The sequence below is a fragment of the Ctenopharyngodon idella genome, chromosome 8, assembly GCF_019924925.1.
Source record: "Ctenopharyngodon idella isolate HZGC_01 chromosome 8, HZGC01, whole genome shotgun sequence".
Taxonomy (NCBI): Eukaryota; Metazoa; Chordata; class Actinopteri; order Cypriniformes; family Xenocyprididae; genus Ctenopharyngodon; species Ctenopharyngodon idella.
Window position 1 is genome coordinate 10,539,876 of NC_067227.1, and position 26,471 is coordinate 10,566,346.

The 26,471-nt window shown below is 41.8% G+C and overlaps 1 protein-coding gene across 1 annotated transcript; it reads left to right on the plus strand.

Annotated features, from left to right (window-relative positions):
• On the plus strand, positions 1-15,736 carry apeh (acylaminoacyl-peptide hydrolase). Its single transcript, XM_051903226.1, has 23 exons — positions 1-103; positions 360-489; positions 1,725-1,851; positions 2,010-2,097; positions 4,929-5,004; positions 5,264-5,355; positions 5,435-5,506; positions 5,619-5,756; positions 7,244-7,335; positions 7,457-7,497; positions 7,575-7,696; positions 7,811-7,871; positions 8,035-8,132; positions 11,202-11,253; positions 11,370-11,458; positions 12,011-12,149; positions 12,758-12,841; positions 12,953-13,033; positions 13,941-14,029; positions 14,259-14,449; positions 14,751-14,853; positions 14,934-15,040; positions 15,121-15,736. The coding sequence occupies exons 1-23, from the start codon at positions 41-43 to the stop codon at positions 15,224-15,226; spliced, it is 2,241 nt and encodes a 746-aa protein (XP_051759186.1). The 5' UTR covers positions 1-40; the 3' UTR covers positions 15,227-15,736.
• Positions 15,737-26,471: the final 10,735 nt, after the last annotated feature.

Genomic DNA, 26,471 nt, shown 5'->3' on the forward strand with positions numbered 1-26,471 from the left:
AGGCAGAGACCGGTGGGTCGTGCTCCGCCCCCTCAGCTCCATGTTCAATCGCAGGATTCCTCTCCAGCGACTCCTTTCACACTGCGCTGTCATGGGCTCGAAGGTACAGACAAATGACTGAAATATCGTTTACAGGAACACCGTTTCGTGTGTATTTCACTCTTTACACTGCAGCAGAACACAGACTGCTCATTCTCAACCGCTGAAAAACAGCTCAGTGTCATTCTCACAACTTCCGCGTCACATGCGGAGAGCAGATGATCAAATCTAAACATGCACATGTTCTGTGATACATATATTCAGTGTACGTTCTCGTGACTGTGTGTATGTCTAATGTATATCATCATGCCGTGTTTCAGGTGCTCCGGGAGCCGGCGGAGATCGCTCAGCTGTACCGGGAGCAGTGTCGGTTCCCCGCCTTGTGTCGCGCTGATGTGGGTCCGGTGATCACGTCACGATACGGCGGACAATACTGCAACATCTATACAGGTTTAAACTAGCTATCATCTCTGACATGTCAAACGAGCTATTAAAGCACACCAGTTAAACTAACCACCATCATTAAAGCCTACTGTATCATATTTCATACACAAATTTTTAAGGCCCTTTATCAGAATGATCAAAACTTTGCTTAAAAACCTGTTGTACCACATGCCCTCTGTCATCTGACTGATAGTTTTCAGCAAGTAAAAGGCTTTTTAGTATAATTGTAAAAACGTCTTTTTGCTTTTTTATAAAGTAAACGTAAGAAAAACTCTTATATATATTTCAAGATGAACACTGAAGCGACTTATTTTATAGCTTATTTGTTCATCATTGTATTGCATTATGTGTTTTAAAACTACAAGAGCTTTGATCATAAAACTAAGCATTTAAAATATCATCTTACTAAGACATTATTGGTGATGACTGATGTTTATATGTGACCCTGGACCACAAAACCAGTCATAAGGGTCAATGTTTTGAAATTGAGATTTATACATCATCTGAAAGCTGAATAAATAGTCTTTACATTGATGTGTGGTTTGTTAAGATACATCTATTTAAAAATCTGGAATCTGAGGGTGCAAAAAAAAATCAAAATATTGAGAAAATCGCCTTTAAAGTTGTCCAAATGAAGTCCTTAGCAATGCATATCCACTCACAAAAATATTTTTTTATATATTTACGGCAGGAAATTTACAAAATATCTTAATGGAACATGATCTTTACTTAATATCCTAATGATTTTTGGCATAAAAGATAAATCGATAATTTTGACCCATACAATGTTTTGTTGGCTATTGCTACAAATATACCCATGCGACTTATGACTGGTTTTGTGCTGCAGGGTCACATATGCAAAGTTTCTGCTATACTGTTATAAAGATTTTACAAGCATCAGAATTTCATAAATATCAGCATCTGCATATTTTTGCTCAGTTTTGTTTCTAAATAAAATTTATTTTTTTGCATTAGACAGTGTGTGGCTTTGTTCTTCAATAAAACATGTATAACATGCTGATATTAAAATACCAATATATTTATAAATATTCTATTGTATTTGTATAGCGCTTTTCACAATACACAATACATTACAAACAAGCTTTACAGAAATTCATAATGTTAATGTTTATCATACCTTAGTGCATTAAAGAAATTTGGAGCTGAACGATAGGATGGTTTACAAGTGAAAACAACGCTACAGAGCAATAATCTCTCACACATGACTTTATGTTTTTCAGAGTGGACTCAGCGGGATTTGGAGAGGAATGAGAGTGTGAAGTTTTGTCGTCAGTACATTGTGTTTCATGATGACACGTCAGTGGTTTACTCCGGACCCTCCGGAAACTGCACTGAAATCAAGGGAGAGTAGGTTCACCGTTCGACTGTCTGTGCTTCTGTTCATTATATATCATCAAGGAAAGATATTTAAATGGATAGTTTTTAAGCAAGTAACCTGTAATGTCTTTAAGCAAGAAGTATCATGTTGAGATCTGGTAACATGTACTCTGTCTCCGTGTGTTCAGGCTGCTCAGCGTGGATTCCCCGTCCGGAGACATGAAGGCTGTGCTGAGAGAGAGCAGCATTAAAGGAGAAGACAAGCAGTTCCTGGAGGTCAGATTGCTTCACAATTAATTTACTTACTGTACCTACGCTACGACTACACCTTATGACTTTACCTGACACTAAGGCTGTACGATAATGGTTAAACTGATAACAGGGTTCCTGCAGGGCATTAAAAAGTCTGAAATTAAAGTATCCTGATTTTAAGGCCATTAAAAAATATTAAATATTTTTATTTTTTCTGCTAGGCATTACATTTTAAGATAAGAGGAAGTACTATTCTATGCTGTTTGTAGTATGAATAGTGTGAGTAGTTCACACTGAAAACTCCAAAAATTGAAAAAGTGCACTTTAAGTACCCGGATGATGCACTTAATTAACTAAAATAATGAAGTGTGGAATGTTGGACTCTTCATGCACTCAACTGTCACAGCTTTAATTTATGTAGCGAGGGGGAGGGGCTTCAGACTCTGACGTTGAATGACAAAATAACCTTATAAAGTTCATACACTACAACGGTTGAATACATAGTAGAGGCTCGAAATTGTGATCATTTTGGTCGCATATGCTCTCGAAATTAAATCTGTGCGACCTTAAAGGGGGGGTATCACACACAGTTTCTGCCAATCTCATGTTAATCTTGAGTACATATAGAGTAATATTGCATCCTTCATATCTCCGAAAAGTCTTTAGTTTTATCATATTTATAAAAGATAGATACACTGTACCGAGTCTTTCCGAAAAAAGCCGAGCTTCTGGAGCTTTTGCATAGAGACTGTCTGCTAGCTGCGACATCATTATAAATAAAAAGGGAACAAAAACTTTCGTGTTGTTTACATTATATGCACTTGTGCACCGATTGCCAACAAAACACAGACATCTGATGCAGCTTTACTCACCACCCGCGATCTGCAAATCCAGCGCCGAACTGGGACTTGTTTACAAAGCATCCATCACCGAATTCCCGGGAACAAACAAACATACGTGTGTAACTCCGTTGCTGCCCCGTAAAAATAAACTTCATCCACTGTTCCCTTAATGCTGAGTTCTTTGGGAAGCTGAAAAAGGTAATCTTTCCCTCACAACCAAAAACACACTCATTTCGGAGGCTGCGTCCTCCGGAGGTCACGTTTGAAGGCTGCATACGTCATCAAGGATGTCATATTTAAAAAAAGTAACCGTAATAAAATTGACTGATATTCATTGTGAGGTGTAAAGTACTGTAATGTCTTTCTTACGTTGCAATCTAACGGTTATTTTTCTTAAATGAGAATGCCTCGATGGTGTATGCAGCCTTCAAAGGGTCCCTGAATTGGGACACAGCCACTGTTGAAAAATCTCTCAGCTTCCGTATCCCGAACGAAGCGCGTTGATGGGCGTGCTCTTGCTCTTTCTCTGAGTGATGTGTGTGTGCACACTTATCTGGGAGAAGTGCCTATACAAGGAATTCCGCCCTTTTATGACGTCATATAGGCCATACTCGAAACATGTCCACAACCGGAAGTAGTATATTTGGCACAGAAATACTCTGTCATACGTCCAACTCGTGTTTTGAAACTTTGGCCATGTTTAGCATGAGAATCCAACTCTTCAACAGTGTAAATATGCATGAAATAGCATTACACCCCCCCTTTAATATTTATTTGGGAGCATTTGTGCCAGTGCAAATAATTGTTGTGGTGCACCGGTCGACCGGGCATAAATCAGAAATGGCCGGTTCGTGCTCCAAACACATGATCGCCAACCGGCCGGTTTTTAGTTTAATTTTGGCTGATCTCTATTCCGCACTTGCGCACAAACTGCATTGCAATAATTTCTCGAAATGTCACTTGTGTGAAAATATTATGAAGTCTGTTAACAGGATGTGTTATGCACATTTTGGGATGGAAACGCCAAGATGCACATAAATTATAAAAATGCGCATAAGAAATGTATGCACTCAGTTGAGTCGGATAAACTTCTTGTCAGATGAGAAAACATGCACATAAACTACGATGGAAACACATTTACTGAATAAATTCCTGTGCATCAAAAAAGATGTGACTTTGAGATGGGACGGCATAACTGGACCAACCAGCAGACCGATCTTGCTGCACAGCATCTGAAATGCTGTTTTGGTTGTTCTGTAATGCCTGAGCAAAGTCTGTCGTTAAAGTGGTTCAGTATAATGCCCTCCCAGAACTGCGTTGCCAAACAGCAGGCATTCAATTCAGTTCACATTTATTTGTATAGCACTTTTTACAATACATATCATTTCAAAACAGCTTTACAGAGAATGCATGTCAACATACAATTTAGAGTAATCTGTAATCAGATTACTCTAAATTGTAATGTTGACATGCATTCACTTTCGAAAGCAAGAGCGTGCTCTGAGGCGCAAGTAATTTATTATATACAAAATTATTTAGCGCCAGTTTATCAGGAAGTGAAGATTTTGTTCTATTCGGCTCACTGGATGGAAACGCTGCTTTATTCACAAATGCGACCAATTTTAGTGATACTCCAATTTTGCACATAATTTAAATTGGCAACTTTGGATGGAAACATAGCTAATGACTGGCTGCCATGCATGAAAACTGGCTGTATATTGTACGTGTCGGCTTGTAAAAATGTCTTCCCAGTTGGCAAGCCCTTCTTCTTCCTCTCAACCCAAGGCGATATCACTCAGACTGCAATGCTCTTTAGCACTGATGTCACCATTATCCCTATTGGGTAGTAAAGAGCAGACCGCCAACTTCTGTAATGTGCTCTCCGCAATACTGGCAGCATGTCAACCTTGTTACTCAGTATCAGTCACATCGCAGTCGGTCCGTGTGTTACCGCTGTCTTTTTCCTTGTTCCAGTGATTCAGCAGCGCTCTGTCTCTTTCCATCTCTGTCTAGATCTGGCACAAGAACAGGAAGCTGAAGTGTCTTAATCTGACGACTCTCAACAAACACGGCAAAGTGTATGAAGATGGTAAGAGGAAAACATTCGCAGCCTTTCCTCTCAGCTGCGTCTCAAAAGGGTTCATTACTCAAAGCTTTTCAACCCTGTGTACACTGTGTCCATCTGGAGGATGGACCCATCAGATCATCCAACATACATTGAACATACATACATCAGTCCCATGGAGCTGTTCATAGGAAAGTGATATATCACACTCTTATTGGGTGGTCCTGAACAGTCCACATAAACATGCACTCATAATGAGGGCTCATGTGCTCTCTGTTCTCAGATCAGTTTGGCTGTATGGTCTGGTCTCATTCAGAGACTCACCTCCTGTATGTAGCTGAGAAGAAACGACCCAAGACAGAGTCATACTTCCAGGTTTACACAAAACACACACTCCTTCTAATGCTTCTATTAGTGTGTTCTTCATCTGACCTCATGTTCACTTGTACTGCAGGGGCCTGAGACGGGTGTGCTCGCTGATGAAGAGGAGACCATCAAGACCGACAAGAAGGAGGAAACAGTCCTGGTAAAATTTTGCCGTTGTATATGCCATCTGCGCCTACTTTAGTTTGGTTAATAATTTGGGAATGACTGTGTGTGTGTGTGTGTGTGTGTGTGTGTGTGTGTGTGTGTGACAGGGGCATCAGTTTGAGTATTATGAAGACTGGGGTGAAGCGCTTGTGAATAAAAGCAGTCCAGTGCTCTGTGTGCTGGACATCGAGGGCAGCAACATCACAGTGCTGGAAGGAATACCCACCAACATCTCTCCAGGACAGGTACAGTACGAGTCTTGTGTTTGGAACATTATTTTGATGTATTTTATATTGATTTGAATGGAAATAAGCTTTAACATCTCATATTGCTTCTGCTTGAAGGCTGAGAGAGCAAAAAATCATAGTCACATTGGCCACGTACACACTATAAAGTGACTTCATATTATATGCTGGGGTATAATGATTTTCATTTTTATTATTGGACGCCTTTGGAGTGAGAATGGTCTGGCTTTTTTGAATGGATGTCAATGGAGAGGCTTCAATGTCATTTCAGTATGCTGACTTTATGAATCTTCATTGTGTCTGCCATTAAACGTTGATTTTGGAGTGACCTATATTTGAAGTTTGCGATTAAATAAATGCTGTTTGATAAGAGCGACAGGTAGGATTCAGTGTATTTTTCCAGCATTTTGAATATCCTTCCTTACCTCTTAAAAATAATTTTTTTTTTGCATTTCTTGGCATTTATGGTTCAATGAAGAACCTTTAACATTCGTTGAAGCTTTCAGTGCACAAGTGGATTATTAAAGTAACATAATAAAAAGAATCTGATTGATAAAATGTTCTTCACACTAAGAATAAAATGCTGCTTTTCTGTTCACCCAAAATGGTTTAATGGCTATACTTTGGATTAAATGATCATGTGTCATATTTGATTCATTGAAGTGTTGGAAAAAATTTAGGCTGTCACCCAATTTGACTAATTTACTTATATCTACCAAACTGTGATGTGCATAGACAACAGAATACTGAGGATGCATTGCTAAATTGCGTCAAATTCCACCCACAGGGGGCGCTACAGCTAACTAAAAACATGATAACTCAGCAACCAGTTGATTGAGCGAGGGGAACATTTCTTTTTGCTCCAATCAGCACAAACCTAGACGCCTGAAGCCAATAACATTTCAGATTTAACTAAAATTCACTGAAAACTTTAGTGAATGCATGATTATGACATTTAGCAGATACAATAGCAGTCAAAAGTTCTCAACCTCAGTCTTTAAATTCAGGCGACCTGAGACTTTAACAGACAGTTTAGGTCACCAACAACTAAAACATAATGATGATGTTATAAACATGTTCAAGTAACAAGTAATGAGTTAACATCATACAGCTGTTCTGCAGCAATGTAAGTAAATTAGGCCTTGAATAGTTGCTGTTAAAAGGGTTAGTTCAACCAAAAATAAAAAAAAATAGTCTCTCTCATGTCATTCCAAACCCAACAGAATTTCATTCATCTTCAGAACACAAATTGAATGAAAACTTTTATGCATTAACAACATCGTAAAAATAATCCATATCAATCAAGCGGTTTAATCCAAATTGAGATTTCATGTCACATTTTTTTTTTTATATGCAGATAATTATTTTATATGCTGGTAAAACACATTTAAACTAAAACTGACTCTTTATGATAAGCTCAGAGTTATTGTTCTTATAAAAAATATAGATGCAAGCTGAATAATACAAACTAAACTCTTGTCTCACAGGCGTTCTGGTCACCCAATGACACAGGGCTGGTGTTTGTGGGTTGGTGGCACGAGCCGTTCAGACTGGGGCTCAAATACTGCGCCAACAGAAGGTGAGTGATGGGAAATATTTGTCTGATGAAGATGAACTTTCAGAATCTGTTCATTTTTGTGTTGTTTAAATGCACTGTCTGAATATTTGCCAGCATACTGACAGCAGTGTCATTTCTGCAGGTCGTCTCTGTTTTATGTGGATCTGGCTAGTGGCAAATGTGGTAAGCTGTGTGTGTGTGTGTGAAATTCCTCACAATTATTAATTTTTGACTTTCCTAATTAGAATCTATGCTCTCAGAACAGTTATCCTGTAACTCCAGCGCTGTCTGCTCTCCTCGGCTAAGTCCTGACCACTGCCGTATCGTCTATCTGGAGTGTGGCGTCTTCGGTCCACACCAGCAGTGCAGCCGACTATGTATGGTGTGTATTTTGTGTGTGTGTGGCCAATTCTTAAAGTAAATAAAGCCTTATTGTAAAGTGTTACCAGTCACTTTAATCAAGTGTTGTGACTGTATTGCTGTGGTTTGTTTGCAGTATGACTGGTACACCAAGCAGACGAGTGTCGTGGTTGATGTGGTGCAGAGAGCCAGAGAGGGTACGTGCATGTTTGAATACTATTGTTTAATTTATTTATTGGTTGGTTGGTAAAAAAATAAAATAAATAAAAACTCAAGTTCAGAAAACATGTTATTCAAATGAAGATCTCTTGCCTGTTTAATATCTTTTTTGTTGGTCAATTTTGTGTGTGCGTGTGTCAGATGGTTTTACTGGGATCTACAGCTCAATGCTCTCTCCCCGCTGCTGGTCAGCTGACAGTCAGCGTGTGCTGATCTCCTGTGCTCAGAGATGCCGTAAGGTACTGTAACACCTCTCTCACATTAATAACACCGGCTGGGCAGATTTAGTTACTTTTTAAGGAGTAATGCAATATTGTAACACATTACTTTTAAAAGTAACCTTCCCTAACACTGTTAATTCACAGCCCAGTGTTTGCAACAGTTATGTCTCTTACATGTATCGTAAAAACATTAAAATAAACGGGTTTCATTTTGTTTTTAACATAGGCAAAGGCATTGACACACAACATTATAACCTTAATATCCACGTCTGACGTCAAACAATATGTGCATACATATATTAAACTTCATTTTAACAGTTATCCCAGTGGTATTATACAGCATCAGCCTCCTCATATAACATTCACAGGTCTTCAACAGTGAAAACAATAACGGATCTGTACTCACATCATTAAGAAAAACAAGCAGGTCATTCAGGTTATTGCGTGCTTGAGCTCTTGATGGCTTCTGACAGCGCTGACTAGTGGTTGAAGTAGTCGACTACCTGACTAATCTAAAAAAACTATAGTTCAATGCAGCGATATCTGATATCTATTAATCATAGTAGCTAGCTGTGCTACTTTTTTCACACTCTTTTGGGTTCTGTTTTAGTTAATTATTGCAAATTACTAACAAATATTCTCAGAATTATAATACATATTACTCGTTTATTTCATTCATTGCATCCATTTGCAGTTTCTTTTATTTACCTGTTGAATAAAAAAGAAGATATTTCAAAAAAAGTATTTTTTTTTTGTTTGTACAATGAAAGTTGGTGTGGTCCAAACAGACTGACAGACGAAATATCAGCTTTTTTATTCCACAGAGGAAAATAAGTCATACAGGTTTGGAACAAAATTGGTGAATCATGACCTGAAATTCGGTGCAGGATTGTGGGTATTGCGCACAATTTAATTGCTTATATCGTTATTATGTTGGAAATTCCCAATTAAATGTGTTAATTTGACACGCAAATGGCGTCACATCGCGTCTGCACTACAAACGAGCAGCAAGCAGGAATGGGGTAGTTTTACTTAAACAACCTCCATTATCATTGCTTTCATCACCTAATAGCACAAACGTTGCATTTCTCATCATCATTTTTTCCTCGGTGCAGAGCCTGACCTTTTCTTGCTACATAAAGATCACATTAAGATCAACTTAAACCGTGTCTATTAATGGGTAAAGCTACAGTAATAACCATATTTATCTGAACAGTCACACAGAGCCGAAGCACAACCAAAACAATTAGGGATGCACCGATACCGATACTAGTATTGGTATCAGGCCCGATACCAAGCTCATGTAAAAATACCCCCGATACCAAAGACCGATACCTCACGTGACGTAACTGACAGAATTTTCTGTGCACAGAGACACCGGCGGCAGCAGCAGAAACAATGTCAGCTCAGAGGTGTGGAAATACTTCAAATTAATGATGACAACACACACATTGCGAACTGCATGCTTTTAGTCACAATTTGTTATCGATTAGTGAAGGCGGGATAGGAATCGCGCTGAATGACACAGACCAGAAGCGCTCTCTCTCTCTCTCTCTCTCTCTCTCTCTCTCTCGCACGCGATCCCAGTTCTCTCAGACAGCGATCAGTTCTCCTCGCGCCTGAATGGTCAAATGCACACATAGTTGTCAAAATGTCCATCGCGTGGAGTATCTCACGTAAATACAGTCGGTTATGGCTTAAGTGAACGTAAACATTTGGGTGAAAACAGGATGTGTGTCAGTATCCATGGATTCGGTCTTAAAGGGACTGTAGCCTTTATTTGTCATTCATGTTAATAAAACAACAAAATATGTTAAATAAATGTATACATGGTAAATAAACCTACTGTATCTGAAAAACAAGTTTATTTAATTTATATCTCTATAGTATTTATTGTATTGTTTGTAATTTGTTTTTATATAACAACAATTATATATATTGGTAATTATGCCCTTTGAAGGTTATTGGACACTGTGAAATTTGTGTTCTTTAAGTTTGTGACAAGCACATAAAAATTATTACTTTTTTCATTAGAGTAATAATAAAGAAGCTGTCCTACATTCATTAGTCTCACTGTGTTGTGCTTGGAAAACTGCAACATAAAAAAAAAAAAAAAAAAGAGAGAGAAATGAATAAATGTATCAGTATCGGTATCGGTGAGTACTAGAAAAAAAGTATCTGTACTCATACTCGGTCCTTAAAAAATGGTATTGGTGTATCCCTAAAAACAATGTTCTTACTTCAAAATATGTGCATGTTTGTTTTTTATCCACTAGAGGGCCAAAAGTTACATAGTGTACCTTTAAAGTAATATTGTAAAAAGCACTATACAAATGCATTGAATTAAGTGTTCAAACATTTAGGTGAGATAATTGATTTTTTCTTTGACATTAAAAACGTCCAAAACACAACACCTCCTCTCAATGAAAAAATCCCCTATATAGGAGTCATCTAAGGCGGGAATTCACCTTCTGTTTCAGAAGCGAATTTTCAGGCCCTGGTGAACGATGACAGAATCATGTTTACATGAACTGTTCTTGTTCGTCAGCTCAGCATGTGACTTTTTTGGAGTGACTGCATTTCTACTCACTTTCTCCCACTGTTCTGGGAGGTAATAATGCATATCAGTTATTTTGGGATGGGAGTGTATGTTTCTTTATCTGGATCTGAACTGGCTTTGAGTTTATTAACTTTTTTCCTCGATTTCTTGAACAGTTAATCAGTTTCTGTAGCTCCTTAATATTCTGCAGTGTTTTTGATCTGACTGCACTGACACTGTTGAATATGAGCTGACCTGAGCTGGACGATGACATCACTGTTTTCTGCAGAACTGCTTTATAGCTTAATTAATAGCTGAACTCATTTCATGATTGATGAACTTTACACAGTTATTGAACTGAACTGAATCAACACTGAACTGACTTCAGCTGAACCATGACTCGGTTGTCTTCTTAGAGCTGCTGTACAGCAGAAATTAATTCTGTTTGCATCACTGATTCTGTTATTTTCCTGTTTTTCACTGTAAAGCTGCTTTGTATGTATAAAGCATAAATAAAGGTGACTTGACATTGTGTTTGCATATTACAGGATCTGTTGGTTGTTGATACTTCAAGTCGTGAAGTCACATCCCTCACCTCCCGTATGTAGAGCTACTCTCATTGCCTTGTGTAACACATGACTTCTCATGTAACACTACTGTACTGTACTGTACTGTACTGTATGCCTCTAATATCCCTGTACTCTGTGCTGCTGTAGAATCAAAGGAAGGAAGCTGGAGTTTGCTGAACATTCACAGAGATCTGATGGTGGTCAGCTGCTCTTCACCAAACCGCCCTCCAGACCTGGTATTCCCACATACATTCTGTGTATATATATGAAAATGTGAATATTTTAAGAAATTAAGAGGGATCATACAAAATGCATGTCTTTTTTTTTTATTTAGTATTGTCCTGAGTAAGATATTTTACATAAAAAATGTTTACACAAAGGTCCACAAGACAAAAAAAATAGCTGAATTTATAAATATGACCCAATTCAAAAGCTTGTGAACCCTTGATTCTCAATACTGTGTAGGTACCTGGATGATCCATGACTGTTTTTTTGTTTTGTGATGGTTGTTCATGAGTCCCTTGTTTGCTCTGAGCAGTTAAACATTGTTTTCTATGTAAACACGCGCTAGACAGACATATATGACCGTTGCTCTCATGTCTCGTGTGTTTTACAGCGTCTCGCGCATGACACAGATTTCTTATCCTGCTGCGCCCTCTATAGGCCATGATCAGCGACTAGTCGATGTCATGTGTAAAGCGTCATGGCACAGCATTAAAGTCAACTAGTCGATTAGTCGGTGCAACCCCTAATTATAATAAGGTAAATTTAGATGATCTGTTCCGCAGCGGGTGGGTTTCCTGCCAGCGAAGGGATCTGAAAGCAAGATGTCGTGGGTCATGCTGGAGGAGACACAACCTCAGGAGGAAATCAGCTGGCAGACTTTAAACTTCAGCCCCCCACCTGAGCAGGACAATAGCCAATACCGTAAGATCTGATACTGATATATGTGCTGATATTTAGCAAGATTGATGATGCTTTCCTTTCGGATACAGTGTTGCCAGTTACTTTTGCTCCTCCAAAGAAAATAGCTCCAAATAAAGTCAAGCATTTGTCCCAACAAAAGCCCAAATGCTGCTGGACTAAATATTAGCACTCTGTATGTGTGTGTATGTGTGTGTTCACTAGGCCTGTCACGATCACACTGATAATTACAATGAACAATTTCATTTTCTTTTGTTCTTGTCACTCATAAGCCTGCATTTCGTATGAAGGAAGCCCATTGTGTGCTTTATAAGTGTTCATATTCTTTATTCTTTACTCCGTGCCAGATTATGACACTCCTGTTTCTCCCTACCACACCAGAAAAGGAGACACAATATCATGCATTTGATGGCGTTTCTTTAAGCGCTTACCCTTTCCCTTATTTACATGGCATAATGTTGCTGAAATTTAAACTGCACAATTAGATTGAATAACCATGATCAGAAGATTAATCAATAATCACGACAGTCCTAGTGTTCACATGTTGCTCTTTACAGTATATCTGTATATCATTTTCCATGGGAAAATAACAACTCTCTGTTCTTCATTAGCTGGTTTGGACTTTGATGCTGTTCTGCTGAAGCCAAAGGAAATGTCGGAGGGGAGCAAACTACCTCTCATTGTCATGCCACATGGTCTGTTCTTTAGCGCTGTTTGTATTCTACAATATAAAAATGATGCAACGAACACTTTACGCGTGACATTAACATCTTGCTTTGCTGGTCTTCTCTCTGTGTGTCTGTCAGGCGGCCCTCATTCAGTGCTGGTGACAGAGTGGATTTTGTCCACAGCAGTTCTGTGTAAGATGGGCTTCAGCGTCCTGCTCGGTGAGAAGCGGTTATAGTTCGTACCATATACAACATCAAGTCATTCCATCAGATTCATGATTTGGCTCTCCATGAAGAACAGTTGCTTTAGTATAGTCCCATATTTCTCAATATTTGGGTCACTTTCTCAAAACTCTTCAGTCTATGTGAGCTAAACTGTGGCTCATTTATCATTGCTTTGGCACAAAATACATGAATTCATCAACCTGTCACTCACATGAGATCCACCAATAGCAAACCACAAACATCCAATCAATTCCCCACAGACAAAATCAAGCCTCGCCCTACATTTGTTCTTGTTTCAGAAGCCGTTTCACTCTGATATACGACACAATAGAGAACAAAAGACTAGCGCAACTTCCATTTTATGCCGCCTTTAAGAAGTGCGTGCTGTATTTCAGGTCTTTTGATGTCACACAATAGCCTTGTGTGAGAAGCAGAATAAAATTTCAAGTGAAAATCACATCCACTCTAGCTTGACTTGGCGAGGTCATGAGAGTAGGAGCAGTGTGAATGATTCATAGTGTAATTCCAGAGAAATATAGTGCCATAAGCCATATGGACCTCATTTATGATGCTTTTGCCAACCATTTTTTAGAGCTTGAAAAATTCAGTCCCCTCATTGTAATTACACAGGAACAAAAGAGCACATAACACTCAATGTTCTCATTGTTTGGTGGAAGAAAGAAAGTCTTATGAGTTTCAAATGACATGAGGGTGAGTAAATGGCAGAGTTTTGTTTTTAGGATAAAATATCCATTTAAGCCAAAATTCTAGGCTAATATTGAGATGTTAGGGCTGTATGGGCAGGAATCACTGAATCAATCATCACTGAGAAGTCAGTGATTTTAGGAAGTTTTTCCCCCCTCATGTGTCATGTTTCCGATGTGTGTCTTTCCTGTTGTAGTGAATTACAGAGGCTCACTTGGGTTTGGTCAGGATAACATCAACTCCTTACCAGGAAACGTCGGTACACAGGACGTAAAAGACGTGCAGGTGAGCACTAACGCTCACTGAGCTCCTACTCACATGATCAAGCATCAGTACAACCAAATATATGAAGTCTTAGCAAGTTAGTTTAATTGTTCTGGTTGAATTTTTCATATTTTCAGAAGTTCTAAAAGTTAAAGGCCCTACTGGAATAATTAGCGACATATGTGTTGTGATTATACTTTCAATCTCTCTCTCTCTATATATAATATACCGTTTGTTTAACTCTAAACAGTTGGCGGTAGACAGTGTTTTGAAGCAAGGTGACTTTGACGAGCAGAAGATCGCTGTGATGGGAGGCTCTCACGGTGGATTCCTGGCTTGTCATCTGATTGGACAGTATCCTGAGTTTTACAAGGCGTGTGTGGCACGAAATCCCGTCACGAATCTGGCCTCCATGATCGGCAGCACAGACATTCCAGACTGGTAATGTGACATTAACCATCACATCCAGTGGTCATACTGAATTATATTGGGATGATTTCAGATCATATTTAATGGATAAATTGTTTTACCCTCATTTCTGTTTGAGTGGTGAAATTTCACACCAGTTTGAAGTTTGTTGTGAAATATTAAAGTGCCCCTATTATACTTTTTGGGATATTACCTTTCATGCAGTGTAAAAAAGCTGTTTGTAAATGTAAAAGGTCTGCAAAGTTTGAAAGAAATAAGACTTAAGCTTTAGATGTTTGTGATGGCTGATTGTTTTGGGTGTGTTTGTGTTCAGGTGTATGGTGGAAGCTGGATATGAATATAACACAGACGTTCATATTGAACCTGCTACTCTGGAGCAAATGTTAAACAAGTCACCCATAAAACACGTGAACAAGGTGAGCGGATGCTGTTCTGATGCATTATTGATTTTTTAATTTCTCAACTGCTCAGCTTGTGCTTATGGTTTGTTCCTCAGGTAAAAACCCCAGTACTTCTGATGTTGGGTGAAGATGACAAGCGTGTTCCCAGTAAGCAGGGTATTGAATACTACAGAGCCCTGAAGGCACTGCAGGTACCAGTGAGGTAAGTGAACTACAGGTGGGGTTTCCTCTATGAAGCGTTTCTCTGATCTTTGGCTCATTATTGTCTCCATGTGTCCACAGATTGTTGTGGTATCCAGGCAATAATCACTCTTTGTCCAAAGTTGACGCAGAATCGGATGGGTTCATAAACGCTGCTCTCTGGGTTATCCAACACCTTTCTCTGTGATGTCACTTCCTCTACATAAACCATAATCAGCTCTAGTCACTTTGTTGAAGTGATTTCACCATCTCCTTCATTGATAACGGCTGCATTGGCATATTAAGGCATTATCTTGGTGCTTTTTCCTTGAAATGATTCACAACTCAAGATTGCTCAATGATTCAGAAACAAAATCTGTGTCTATATGTTACACTGATGCACTTGAAGAGATTCACAGGCATATTGTGTGATATCTGAAGAGGTTGATTTGATATTTGAAGAAATGGAAATGACACGCCGCACAATGTTTTAAATAATTCAATCTAATTTACACTAAACAACATCTGAAAATTACTACAATTCTTACTGCTTTTGAAAATGATTTTAGTTTTCAGTTATTGGCAAATTGTATTTGTGCCAAGCTGTTGACTGCTACCCTGATTTTCTGACAGTCTGCTTTTTGTAATATGGTTACTTTCTGGGATATGCACTAAATGCAACTGCATTCTTCTCAATAAAATGTTCTGAGTGACTTTCTGTAAGGCTGATTTTAAACTTTTTCCATTATGTGGTCTAAACCTCATCCCTGCTGGTCTATTTTCACATTAAAGGGGACCTATAATGCCCCTTTTTACAAGATGTAATATAGGTCTCTGGTGTCCCCAGAATGTGTCTGTGAAGTTTCAGCTCAAAATACCCCACAGATCATTTATTATAGCTTGTCAAATTTGCCCCTATTTGGGTGTGAACAAAAACACGCCATTTTTTTGTGTGTCCCTTTAAATGCAAATGAGCTGCTGTTCCCGGCCCCCTTTCCAGAAGAGGGCGGAGCTTTAACAGCTCGCGCTTCGGTCGCTCAACAACAACAAAGCTGGAGAATCTCACGCAGCCAAAATGAGGATTGTCAGTAACGGTGTTCAGCCTTACATTGATCAAACCGGAGTTGACACTGATGGAGAGACTCAGGAAGAAGTTACAACTTTTAGAATGAAACTGGACGTTTCTGAACGGTTAGTGGATAAATTTATGTAGTTGCTGTGGAGTTGATTCAACTCATCCACTAGCATGTGTCGTCATGTTAATCTTTTGTGCAAATCCAGCGTTAAATTTGACCCTTGTTTGTGAAGCAGTCTGATGTAAAATGACGGCATAATAACAACACTCTACTACAACAACTCTTCCTCTTCTCTGAAGCAGCCCAACATGGCCTCACCCCCTTTGTTTTGTGTTCTCAGGGGCGGGGTTTATGTAAATTTTAGGGTTAGTGATGTCACCAACCTGGGAAGAAGCTCTTTGTAGTCCCTACCAGACATTTGTTGTAGTCCTTAAAAAGCGATTTCTGTAAAAGAAAATATCTCCCTTTGCAATGAACTTTGAGCGTCGTAACTTTGTTTATGCTCAAACAGCAACATTACACACTAATTAAGGTTAATTAACTATGACTTTTGCATCAGTAAACTCCCTAATTACTGCTTATTAATAGGTATTAAGGTAGTTGTTAAGTTTAGGTATTGGGTACCATGGTGAAAAAAAGTGCAGTAAAATACACTTTATTTTAGTACACTTCCATAATGTACTTAAAGTGCTCTATTTTCGTGCACTTATTTTGTACTTAATATAAGCTCTTCTTTAGTACTTCTTAAGATAATCTTAAGAATGTCTCAGTGTACTCAACTGTGCTATTTTGAGACACCATGAATATGAACTAAAATGTGCTTTTAACATACTATCTCTGTATTAAAAAAATGTATTTAGTTACCTCTTTTAGTACACTTGAACCCATCTATCATACACTTTTAAATGTACTCATCAGACATAGGAAATACACTTAAGAATTATTTAAAATATAATAATAATATATACAAAATAATGTTGTAGGCAATACATTTGAAGTACATTTTATTCATTACATATTAATCTTATATTTGAAATACATCATAAGTCATTTTCTATGTCTGCACTCAGATTTCAGTTCCCTTTCAGTCGGTCACGTTCGACGTACGTCAGTAGTGACCGACGAATTGGGATATCGCTAGAGAGCCCTATCAGCTTCGAGTGAACTACAACAGGCTAATGGAGTTGGCGTGCGATATTTGCATAATGCGCACCGCCCCCGCCAGGTGGTATAAATAGGGGAGCAGATGCCATCGCACTCTGTCTTTCGCTTCGGAGCCATCTAGTGTGTTCCAGCTTTCAGACTGAGTGAATTCTTCAAGCAAAGGAGAAAAAAGAAGGAAAATTACTTCTTGTGTTGGTGTGATGGCACTTCAGCGAGGTCGCGAGCTTCCCGAGGAGCCTGAGCTTAAAGCTCTCAACTGCTGTTTTGACAGCACACAATTTCCAATTCCCAGCATTGTGTCTGTTGCGATTTGGGCCGGTTCCTCCGTTGTGTTCGGGGAGTGGTGTACCCGAACACATCGTGACACTCCCTGTGTGCTTCAGCACAAGAGAGCTGAATTTTCCACTCCTAAAAGAGCTTCACAGACGAACCCTGCGTCTTTTTCAAGATGTCATTTCGTCTGTGCATTACCGGATGTGGTCGTTCATTGGTCCCCGCTGACGGCCACAATCGCTGCATCACGTGCCTGGGCGTTCAGCATGTTGAAGCAGCTTTTGTGGATAGTTCATGTTCTCACTGTGGGAACATGACTATTGCAGTGTTGAGATCGAGACTCTCGTTCCTTGGTTCTCAGGGAGCGGGGGTCCCCTCCCCTATGCCCCGTGCCGCCGTTTTCTCTGGCTTCGGCCGGGGTGACGGTGCGCTGGCGTGTAGGCAGGGTGATCTGAGGATCACGGTCAGGGCTTCCCCGGTCGCGGACGCGGCGCCCAGCCTGCTCAGGCCAAGCCAGGTGGCAAGAGGTCGAGGAAGACGCGACCCTGAGACGGGCGACCTGGAGGGGAAGGTTCCTGCTCTTCGGGAGAGGACTCCATCGTCTCTCCCACCCCCGGAGGAGGGCCGGGGGGAATTTGTGAAATTGTCTGTCCCGCCGCTGGCTCTCCGGAGTCCAGCGGTACCCACTTCATCACAAAAAGAGCAGTTTCCCAATCCTCCAGGTCACAAGAGATTGCGGCTATCAGCGCGCGAGGCTCCGCCTTGCCACTCGCAGCCCACTCTCACTTCGAGGCCGCCCCCCAGCCGTCTCCCATTCACACTGTCACCTCGCAGAGTCTGACCCCACTTCGGGCCGCTGCGCCGTCCGAGTCGGGTTCCAGCACTCTGCTTCGCTGCCCCACCCCCGGTGCGTCTGTGGTGCCTTTGGTCCCGCTGGCTCGGTGTCTGGAAGCCTGGATAGCGCTCCCCAGCCCGTCCCGCTGGCTCATTCGCACTATCAGACTCGGCTATGCGATTCAGTTCGCCCGGCGTCCCCCGGTCTTCAGGGGTGTCCACTACACTCAGGTGTCCCTGGACAATGCACCTGTTCTCCGGGCGGAGATTGCTGTCCTCCTGGCGAAGGATGCAATCGAGCCGGTCCCTCCAGCCGATATGAAGTCAGGGTTCTACAGCCCCTACTTCATTGTACCAAAGAAGGGCGATGGGCTACGGCCAATCCTGGATCTGCGTGTCCTGAACCGGTCACTTCACAGGCTGCCGTTCAAGATGCTTACGCAGAAGCGCATTTTCGAATGCGTCCGTCCCCAGGATTGGTTTGCAGCGATCGACCTGAAGGACGCGTACTTTCATGTCTCGATTCTGCCTCGTCACAGACCCTTCCTACGGTTTGCGTTCGAGGGTCGGGCATATCAGTACAAAGTCCTACCCTTCGGGCTGGCCCTGTCGCCCCGCGTCTTCACGAAGGTTGCGGAGGCGGGCATTGTTCCGCTCAAGGAACAGGGCGTTCGCATCCTCAACTACCTCGACGACTGGCTCATCCTGGCCAGCTCGCGGGAGCAGTTGCGTGAACACAGGGACATGGTGTTAGCTCACCTCAGTCGGTTGGGTCTTCGGGTCAACTGGGACAAGAGCAAACTCTCCCCCGGGCAGAGGATCTCTTATCTCGGTATGGAACTGGATTCGGTCGCCCGGACTGCGCGCCTCACCGAGGAGCGCGTCCAGTCAGTGTTGACCTGCCTGAGTACGCTCAAGCGCAGGACAGCGGCCCCACTGAAACTCTTTCAGAGGCTCCTGGGGCATATGGCATCCGCAGTCACGCCGCTCGGATTGCTTCATATGAGGCCGCTTCAACACTGGCTCCGCGGCCGGGTCCCGAGATGGGCGTGGCAGCGCGGTATGTTCCGTGTCCCCATGACACCGAACTGCCGTCGCACCCTCACCAAGTGGTCGGACCCTTCGTTCCTGCGGGCGGGAGTTCCCCTCGAACAAGTGTCCAGGCATGCTGTGGTCCACACAGATGCCTCCTCCACGGGGTGGGGAGCCAACGGGCATGCAGCCTCGGGTCTGTGGACGGGGCCCCAGCTGCACTGGCATATCAATTGCCTCGAGTTGCTAGCAGTACGTCTTGCACTGGGCTGCTTCCAGGAGCTGTTGACAGACAAGCACGTACTGGTCCGCTCGGACAGCACTGCGGCCGTTGCGTACATCAACCATCAGGGTGGTCTATGCTCCCGCCGTATGTCGCAACTCGCCCGCCATCTCTTGCTATGGAGTCAGAAGCATCTGAGGTCGCTTCGTGCCATTCACGTCCCAGGCGTGCTCAACCGTGCAGCCGATGAGCTCTCACGGCAGCCTCCGCTTCCGGGCGAATGGCGACTCCATCCCCAGGTGGTCCAGCTGATCTGGCAGCGCTTCGGAGAAGCACAGATAGATCTGTTCGCCTCCCCGGAGACTGCCCACTGCCAGTTGTTCTATTCCCTGACCGGCGGCACGCTCGGCACAGATGCCCTGGCAATCAGCTGGCCCCGGGGCCTACGCAAATATGCGTTTCCCCCAGTGAGCCTTCTCGCACAGCTCCTGTGCAAAGTCAGGGAGGATGAGGAGCAGGTCTTGTTAGTGGCTCCATACTGGCCCACTCGGACCTGGTTCTCGGACCTCACGCTCCTCGCAACAGCACCTCCCTGGCCCATTCCTCTGAGGAAGGACCTCCTGACTCAGAGACGGGGCACCCTCTGGCACCCGCGTCCCGACCTGTGGAAACTCCATGTGTGGTCCCTGGACGGGACGCGGAGGTTCTGAGTGATCTCCCGCAAGCGGTCGCAGACACTATCACTTCCGCTAGAGCTCCTTCTACGAGGAACCTCTATGCGCTGAAGTGGAACCTGTTCGTCGAATGGTGTTCCTCTCAACCAGAGCGAGAGGACCCCCGATCATGTTCGGTCAGAACCGTGCTTTCCTTTCTGCAAGAGGGCCTGGAGTGAAGGCTGTCTCAGTCCAACCTCAAGGTGTATGTTGCCGCTATCGCCGCACATCACTATGCAGTTGATGGTAAATCGCTAGGGAAGCACGATCTGATCATCAGGTTCTTGAGGGGGGCGAGGAGACTAAATCCTCCCCGGCCCCCCTCTGTACCCTCTTGGGATCTGACCCTGGTTCTTACATCTCTCCGGGGTCGTCCCTTCGAGCCTTTGCAATCAGTCGAGTTAAAAGTACTGTCCCTAAAGACCGTCCTCCTGGTTGCATTGGCCTCGCTCAAGAGGGTAGGGGACCTGCACACATTTTCGGTTGACGAATCGTGCCTGGAATTCGGGCCCGGTGACTCTCACGTTATCCTGAGACCCCGGCCTGGATTTGTGCCCAAGGTTCCTACCACTCCCTTTCGAGATCAGGTAGTGAACCTGCAAGCGCTGCCTTCGGAGGAGGCAGACCCAGCCCTAGCTTTGCTCTGTCCCGTCCGCGCTCTGCGCCTGTACGTGGACAGAACGCGAAGCTTCAGGACCTCAGATCAGCTCTTTGTCTGTTACGGAGGCCAGCAGAAGGGAAAGGCTGTCTCCAAGCAGAGGATGGCCCACTGGATAGTGGACACCATCGACCTGGCGTATGAGTCCCGGGGCGTGCCTTGCCCGCTCAGGTTGAGAGCCCACTCCACCAGAGGAGTGGCCTCTTCCTGGGCACTGGCGCACGGCGCCTCGCTGACAGATATCTGTAGAGCTGCGGGCTGGGCGACACCTAACACGTTCGCTAGATTCTATAGCCTTCGTGTAGAACCGGTATCTTCCCGTGTACTCGCTTCCACCAGCCAGTAGACGCGAAGAGCCCATTCTAGTGTCGGCTTGCAATGCCACTCCCGCCCCCTGGGCCGGATACGTGCATCCTTTTTACTCCAGTCGAGTTCCCCGCTTGGCGAACCCTGTCGAGTTCCTCCACCTCCCCCTTCGGCTCGGACATTGCAGAGTGTCTGATGCCAGGCCAAACCTCCGTCACCGACGTTGACGTTTGGCTGGGTTCCACATGTCGCGACCCCCTCCACGTGAGTGGTCCCATGTGTGTATTTGTCCACGGTCAACTCCCTAAGGCGAGCCCATGTCTTTCCCTAGCAGAGCCAGCTCTGCTGTCACCTGTCAGATGAGTCTCCCCCTACCCAGGTGGAGCCATCCCAGGGACTCCATATGCGTACTGCCCACGGCCAGTCCATATGTGTACTCTCCACGTAAATTCCTCCCCTACGGGTGGGTAGTGGTCTCCGCAGCGTCCCCTACGGGTTCACTTCCCCAGTGTAGTCTAGTTAATTAGTGGGTATATCGGAACAGCAGTAGACTCTCTCGGCGTAAGCTCGCCCCCTTCCCCGTCCCACTGGCGCGCCGGGTGGCTAGAGCTTGCGCTGGGCACTGGAAGGGGTTCATACTGTGGCGCTTTATTTGGGATCCCAATTCGTCGGTCACTACTGACGTACGTCGAACGTGACTGACTGAAAGGGAACGTCTCGGTTACGTATGTAACCCTCGTTCCCTGAAGGAGGGAACGGAGACGTACGTCCCGTCGCCACAGTTGCTGTACCCTCGCTGTAGTGCGGACTAGATTGTCTCCTCAGCGAAAAACAGAGTGCGATGGCATCTGCTCCCCTATTTATACCACCTGGCGGGGGCGGTGCGCATTATGCAAATATCGCACGCCAACTCCATTGGCCTGTTGTAGTTCACTCGAAGCTGATAGGGCTCTCTAGCGATATCCCAATTCGTCGGTCACTACTGACGTACGTCTCCGTTCCCTCCTTCAGGGAACGAGGGTTACATACGTAACCGAGACGTTTTTTATTTTTTAATTTATGCAAACAGCAACTATAAACTTACCAGTAACTTATGCGTGCAGCATCTTCATCTGATCGCATCTGATTGGTCAAATTGAATGTAGCTGCATTGAAAAAGACATCAAAAATACGACTGGCACAGAAAAGTAAAGTTAATTAAATACAAATCTTACCACACGCTGATTCATAACGCTCCGAAGCTTCCTGAAGCAGTGTTTTGAAATCGGCCATCAATATAAGTCGTTATTTGTTTTTTTTTGGCACACCAAAAATATTCTCGTGGCTTTATAATATTAATATTGAACCACTGTACTCACATGAACTGATTTAAATATGTTTTTAGTACATTAATGGATCTTGAGAGAGGAAATGTCATTGCTGGCTATGGAGGCCTACACATGGTTATTAATATATGTTTTCTGTAAATACACTAACTTCACTAAAAGTATACTTGTGTTTAGCATATTTTTTAAAAGTGCATCAAAGCATATATTTATTACCAATGTACTTCTAGTAAACTGTTTAGAAATGTATTAAAAGTATGCTTGTATTTAGCATATTCTTTAAAAATGTAACTAAATATATATTTATTACCAGAACACTTCTAGTATACTGTTTGGAAATATATTAAAAGTGTGCTTGTGTTTAGCATATTTCTTAAAAGTGTAACTAAGCATATATTTATTACCAAAGTACTTCTAGTTTACTTTTTAGAAATATATTGAAATGCAATTCAAAATATTTTTAATGCACTTCTAATAAGCATGTTGGGAATACAAATGTATTATTAACGACTTCCATTTCAAGTATATTTTTAATACATTTAATACTAGGCCTACGTCTTTTTCACCTGTAAATTTACTTGTAATTAATTCATTTTTACTGTTTTTTTTTCATGAAAATCTATTAAAATAGAACTTAGTGATAGTATACATAAAAACCCAGTAAAATTTTATGTAAAGCATTCATAGCACACTTTTAAGTAATGCACTTATAAAACACTGTATATTTGGTTTACTTTTTCTATATTTAAAATCATTTGAAGTGTTAGTGCTAATTAGTGCATTTATATTAAGGAAGTATAGTTAAGTACCACAGTTGGGAAAATGTACTTATAACTAGTACATTAGTAATCTATTTGTAAGAAAATCAATGTCATTTAAATTTAGGATTACTATGTAAAAGTCTACTAAGATTGAAACAATTTTTAAAGCATTTAAAGCAAACTTTTAACTAATACACTAATAAAACTCCTCTGTATATTTTTGTGGTAGTATACTTTATTTCATTGCACTAAAAATCAATTTAAGTAGTAGTGGTATTTAGTATACTTTTCCAAGTGCAGTGAAGTACTACTGAAGTACAAATATACTTTGAATTAGTATTTATAGTGTGTAACTTTGACACTTTTATTTAGCACCAAAATAAAGAATGTACTACAAATGTACTTGCTTGTATTTAAGTATTTTTTAATGCACTCAAGTATACTTTTTTATCACCTGGGTAGGATTAAGAATGTAGAATATGGACATGCAGAATAAGGCATTAATATGTACTTTATAAGTACTAATAAACAGCCAATATCTTAGTAATATGCATGCTAATAAGCAACTAGTTAATATTGGACCCTAAACTAGTGTTACCATATTATTTAGTTCTAAAATGTGGTATGTGTGCTCCATCAATATAATTATCACAATGAGTACTAGCTAGAGCTAGATAACAACTCAAATGCTATAATAATGCAATAAGAGAAAAAAAATGTATAGCCCTGACAGCCCAGTATCATCTACTCCCCGACTTAGCCTTTCATTTATTAGGAAATCCGTCTCTTATATTCAGTAACTATTTTTAAACCAAGAATAACGAATATTACTACTCCTCCTTCCATCACATGCCCCACCACTTCTGAACATCTGTTCCCAGACTCTGTGTGTGTGGTTGACTTTCAGTTACAGCAGACTTCTTTCACTTCCATGAAAAGGTGAACACTGTTAATATTATTACTTAGACCCAGCATTTTTGGTTACTTTGCTTCTCTGGGTGAATGTAAAAGATACACAGTGTTGTGGAACTGTAAGATTTGGATTGCAAACCTTCGGTAAGTGATTTTCTGTGTTTTCAAATGTTGGGGAAGGTAGCAAATAATTTATAGCATGACATATTCAATACTGTATAAAGGAAATCCTGCATAATACAATGAAAACATATTGTAAATTAGTTTATTTGCAATAAAATGCATGAATGTGCGTATGCTTTTATCTTTTTACTTCACATAGTAACTGTAACAAATAACAGCCCATGTACTGTACTTCGTAGTTCTAGTGAATAAAACATAGTAAAAAGTAAATGCACCTTAACCTGCATTGCAGTTTTTTCTAATGCTTTTGTTCTCGTGTGTCTAGGACATGTTTGGACACGTGTATCTGATTCTCATACTGAATCAGTTTCATCTTTTTGCTACTAAGCATCCTGAATTCTATCCATGTGAAAGTCGCACTTCCAAGGATGGACACATAAATATCGACTGCCAGCACAGACGTCTCTCTAAAATCCCCAAGTTCATATCCCTATCTGTTGTATCACTCAACCTAAATCAAAACCATATACACTACATTAAAGGTGATGCATTTTCTGGTTTACCCAATCTCAAGCATCTCAGCTTGATGTGGAACTGTGTACCAGATCCTCTTAAGGAGCAGAGATGGCCTTCATGCAACCTGAATGTTGATCCAGAAGCATTTGTCGGACTTAAAAACCTAACTTCCCTCCAGTTAGCAGGGAATAGCCTGAAGACCATTCCTCCTCTACCAAAGCAGCTTTTAGTCTTGGGACTGGAATTTAACAATATTTTTCATATTGTCAAACCACTCGGTACACCGCTACTAAAACAACTACTGCTAAACAAGAATTGTTTCTACGCCAACCCATGTTATCGGCCTTACTTTATCGACCCACGTGTGTTTCAAGAACTTCCTGAGCTTTTGAACCTTACCCTTAGTTACAACAATGTGACCAATGTTCCCTTACACCTTCCACCTTCACTAGAAAGTCTAGACTTGGGAGAGAACAAGATCACAGGTATTACTAAAGAGTCCTTTGCGAATCTTACACGTCTGCGACACCTTAACCTGGGGTGGAATTGCCAAAGATGCGATCATGCTTCTGAACCCTGTTTCCCATGCCCAAACAACCAATCTCTGCGTCTGCATCAGGATGCATTTTTGGATCAGAGAGACTCTCTAACTAGTCTAAGTTTACGAGGCAACTCTCTTCGTAAACTTCCTCAGTATCTCTTTATGCACCTGCACAATCTCAAAGAGCTAGATCTATCTGACAACTTTTTAGCCTACACCATACAAAATGGCACCTTTTATGAAGAGCTCCAGAATGTCGTGTCCCTCAGTCTGCTCTACAACTATGAACCCCTGAAGTCCTTTCCTGAATTGATTCTGTCACCTGCCATAGAGAAGATGACGGCTCTAAGAGAGTTGTACCTGAGCGGATTTTTCTTCAAAGAACTGTCGAACCACAGCCTCGCACCTCTGATCAAACTGCCAAGACTTGAGTCCCTAGAGCTACGCATGAACTTCATCTGCTTCATTAGCATTGATTCTATTAGCCAGCTGAGGACATTAAAGAGGGTGGGTCTTTCCCAAAACATGCTTGCTTTCAGTCCATGCTATTCAACCTGCAATTCTGAAGCCATACTGCAATACCAAACCCTTGAAAAACGTCATGACTATGAACAAATGCATGAAGTCCCCGCTCCAAACTCAAAGCTGAACAATATGCAGAGCTCTGAAGGAGATTACTGTCCGTTTTATTATTCTATGTGGCATTTCAAAAAGCAGATCTGCTCTAAAAGCCTGTTTTTTGACCTGTCTCAAAACAGCATCCCATGGCTGAATGCAAGTACTTTTAGAGGCATGGAAAACGTGGTGTGCATAGATCTGTCCTACAACTACATCAGTCAATCTTTAAATGGCCGGCAGTTTTCACATCTAAGCAAACTAGCTTTCCTTAATATGGCGCACAACCGCATTGACCTGTACTCTGAAAAGGCCTTCCATGAGGTTAGTGGAACCCTGAAAGCTCTTGACCTCAGCAACAACGAATTCCACTTTGTAATG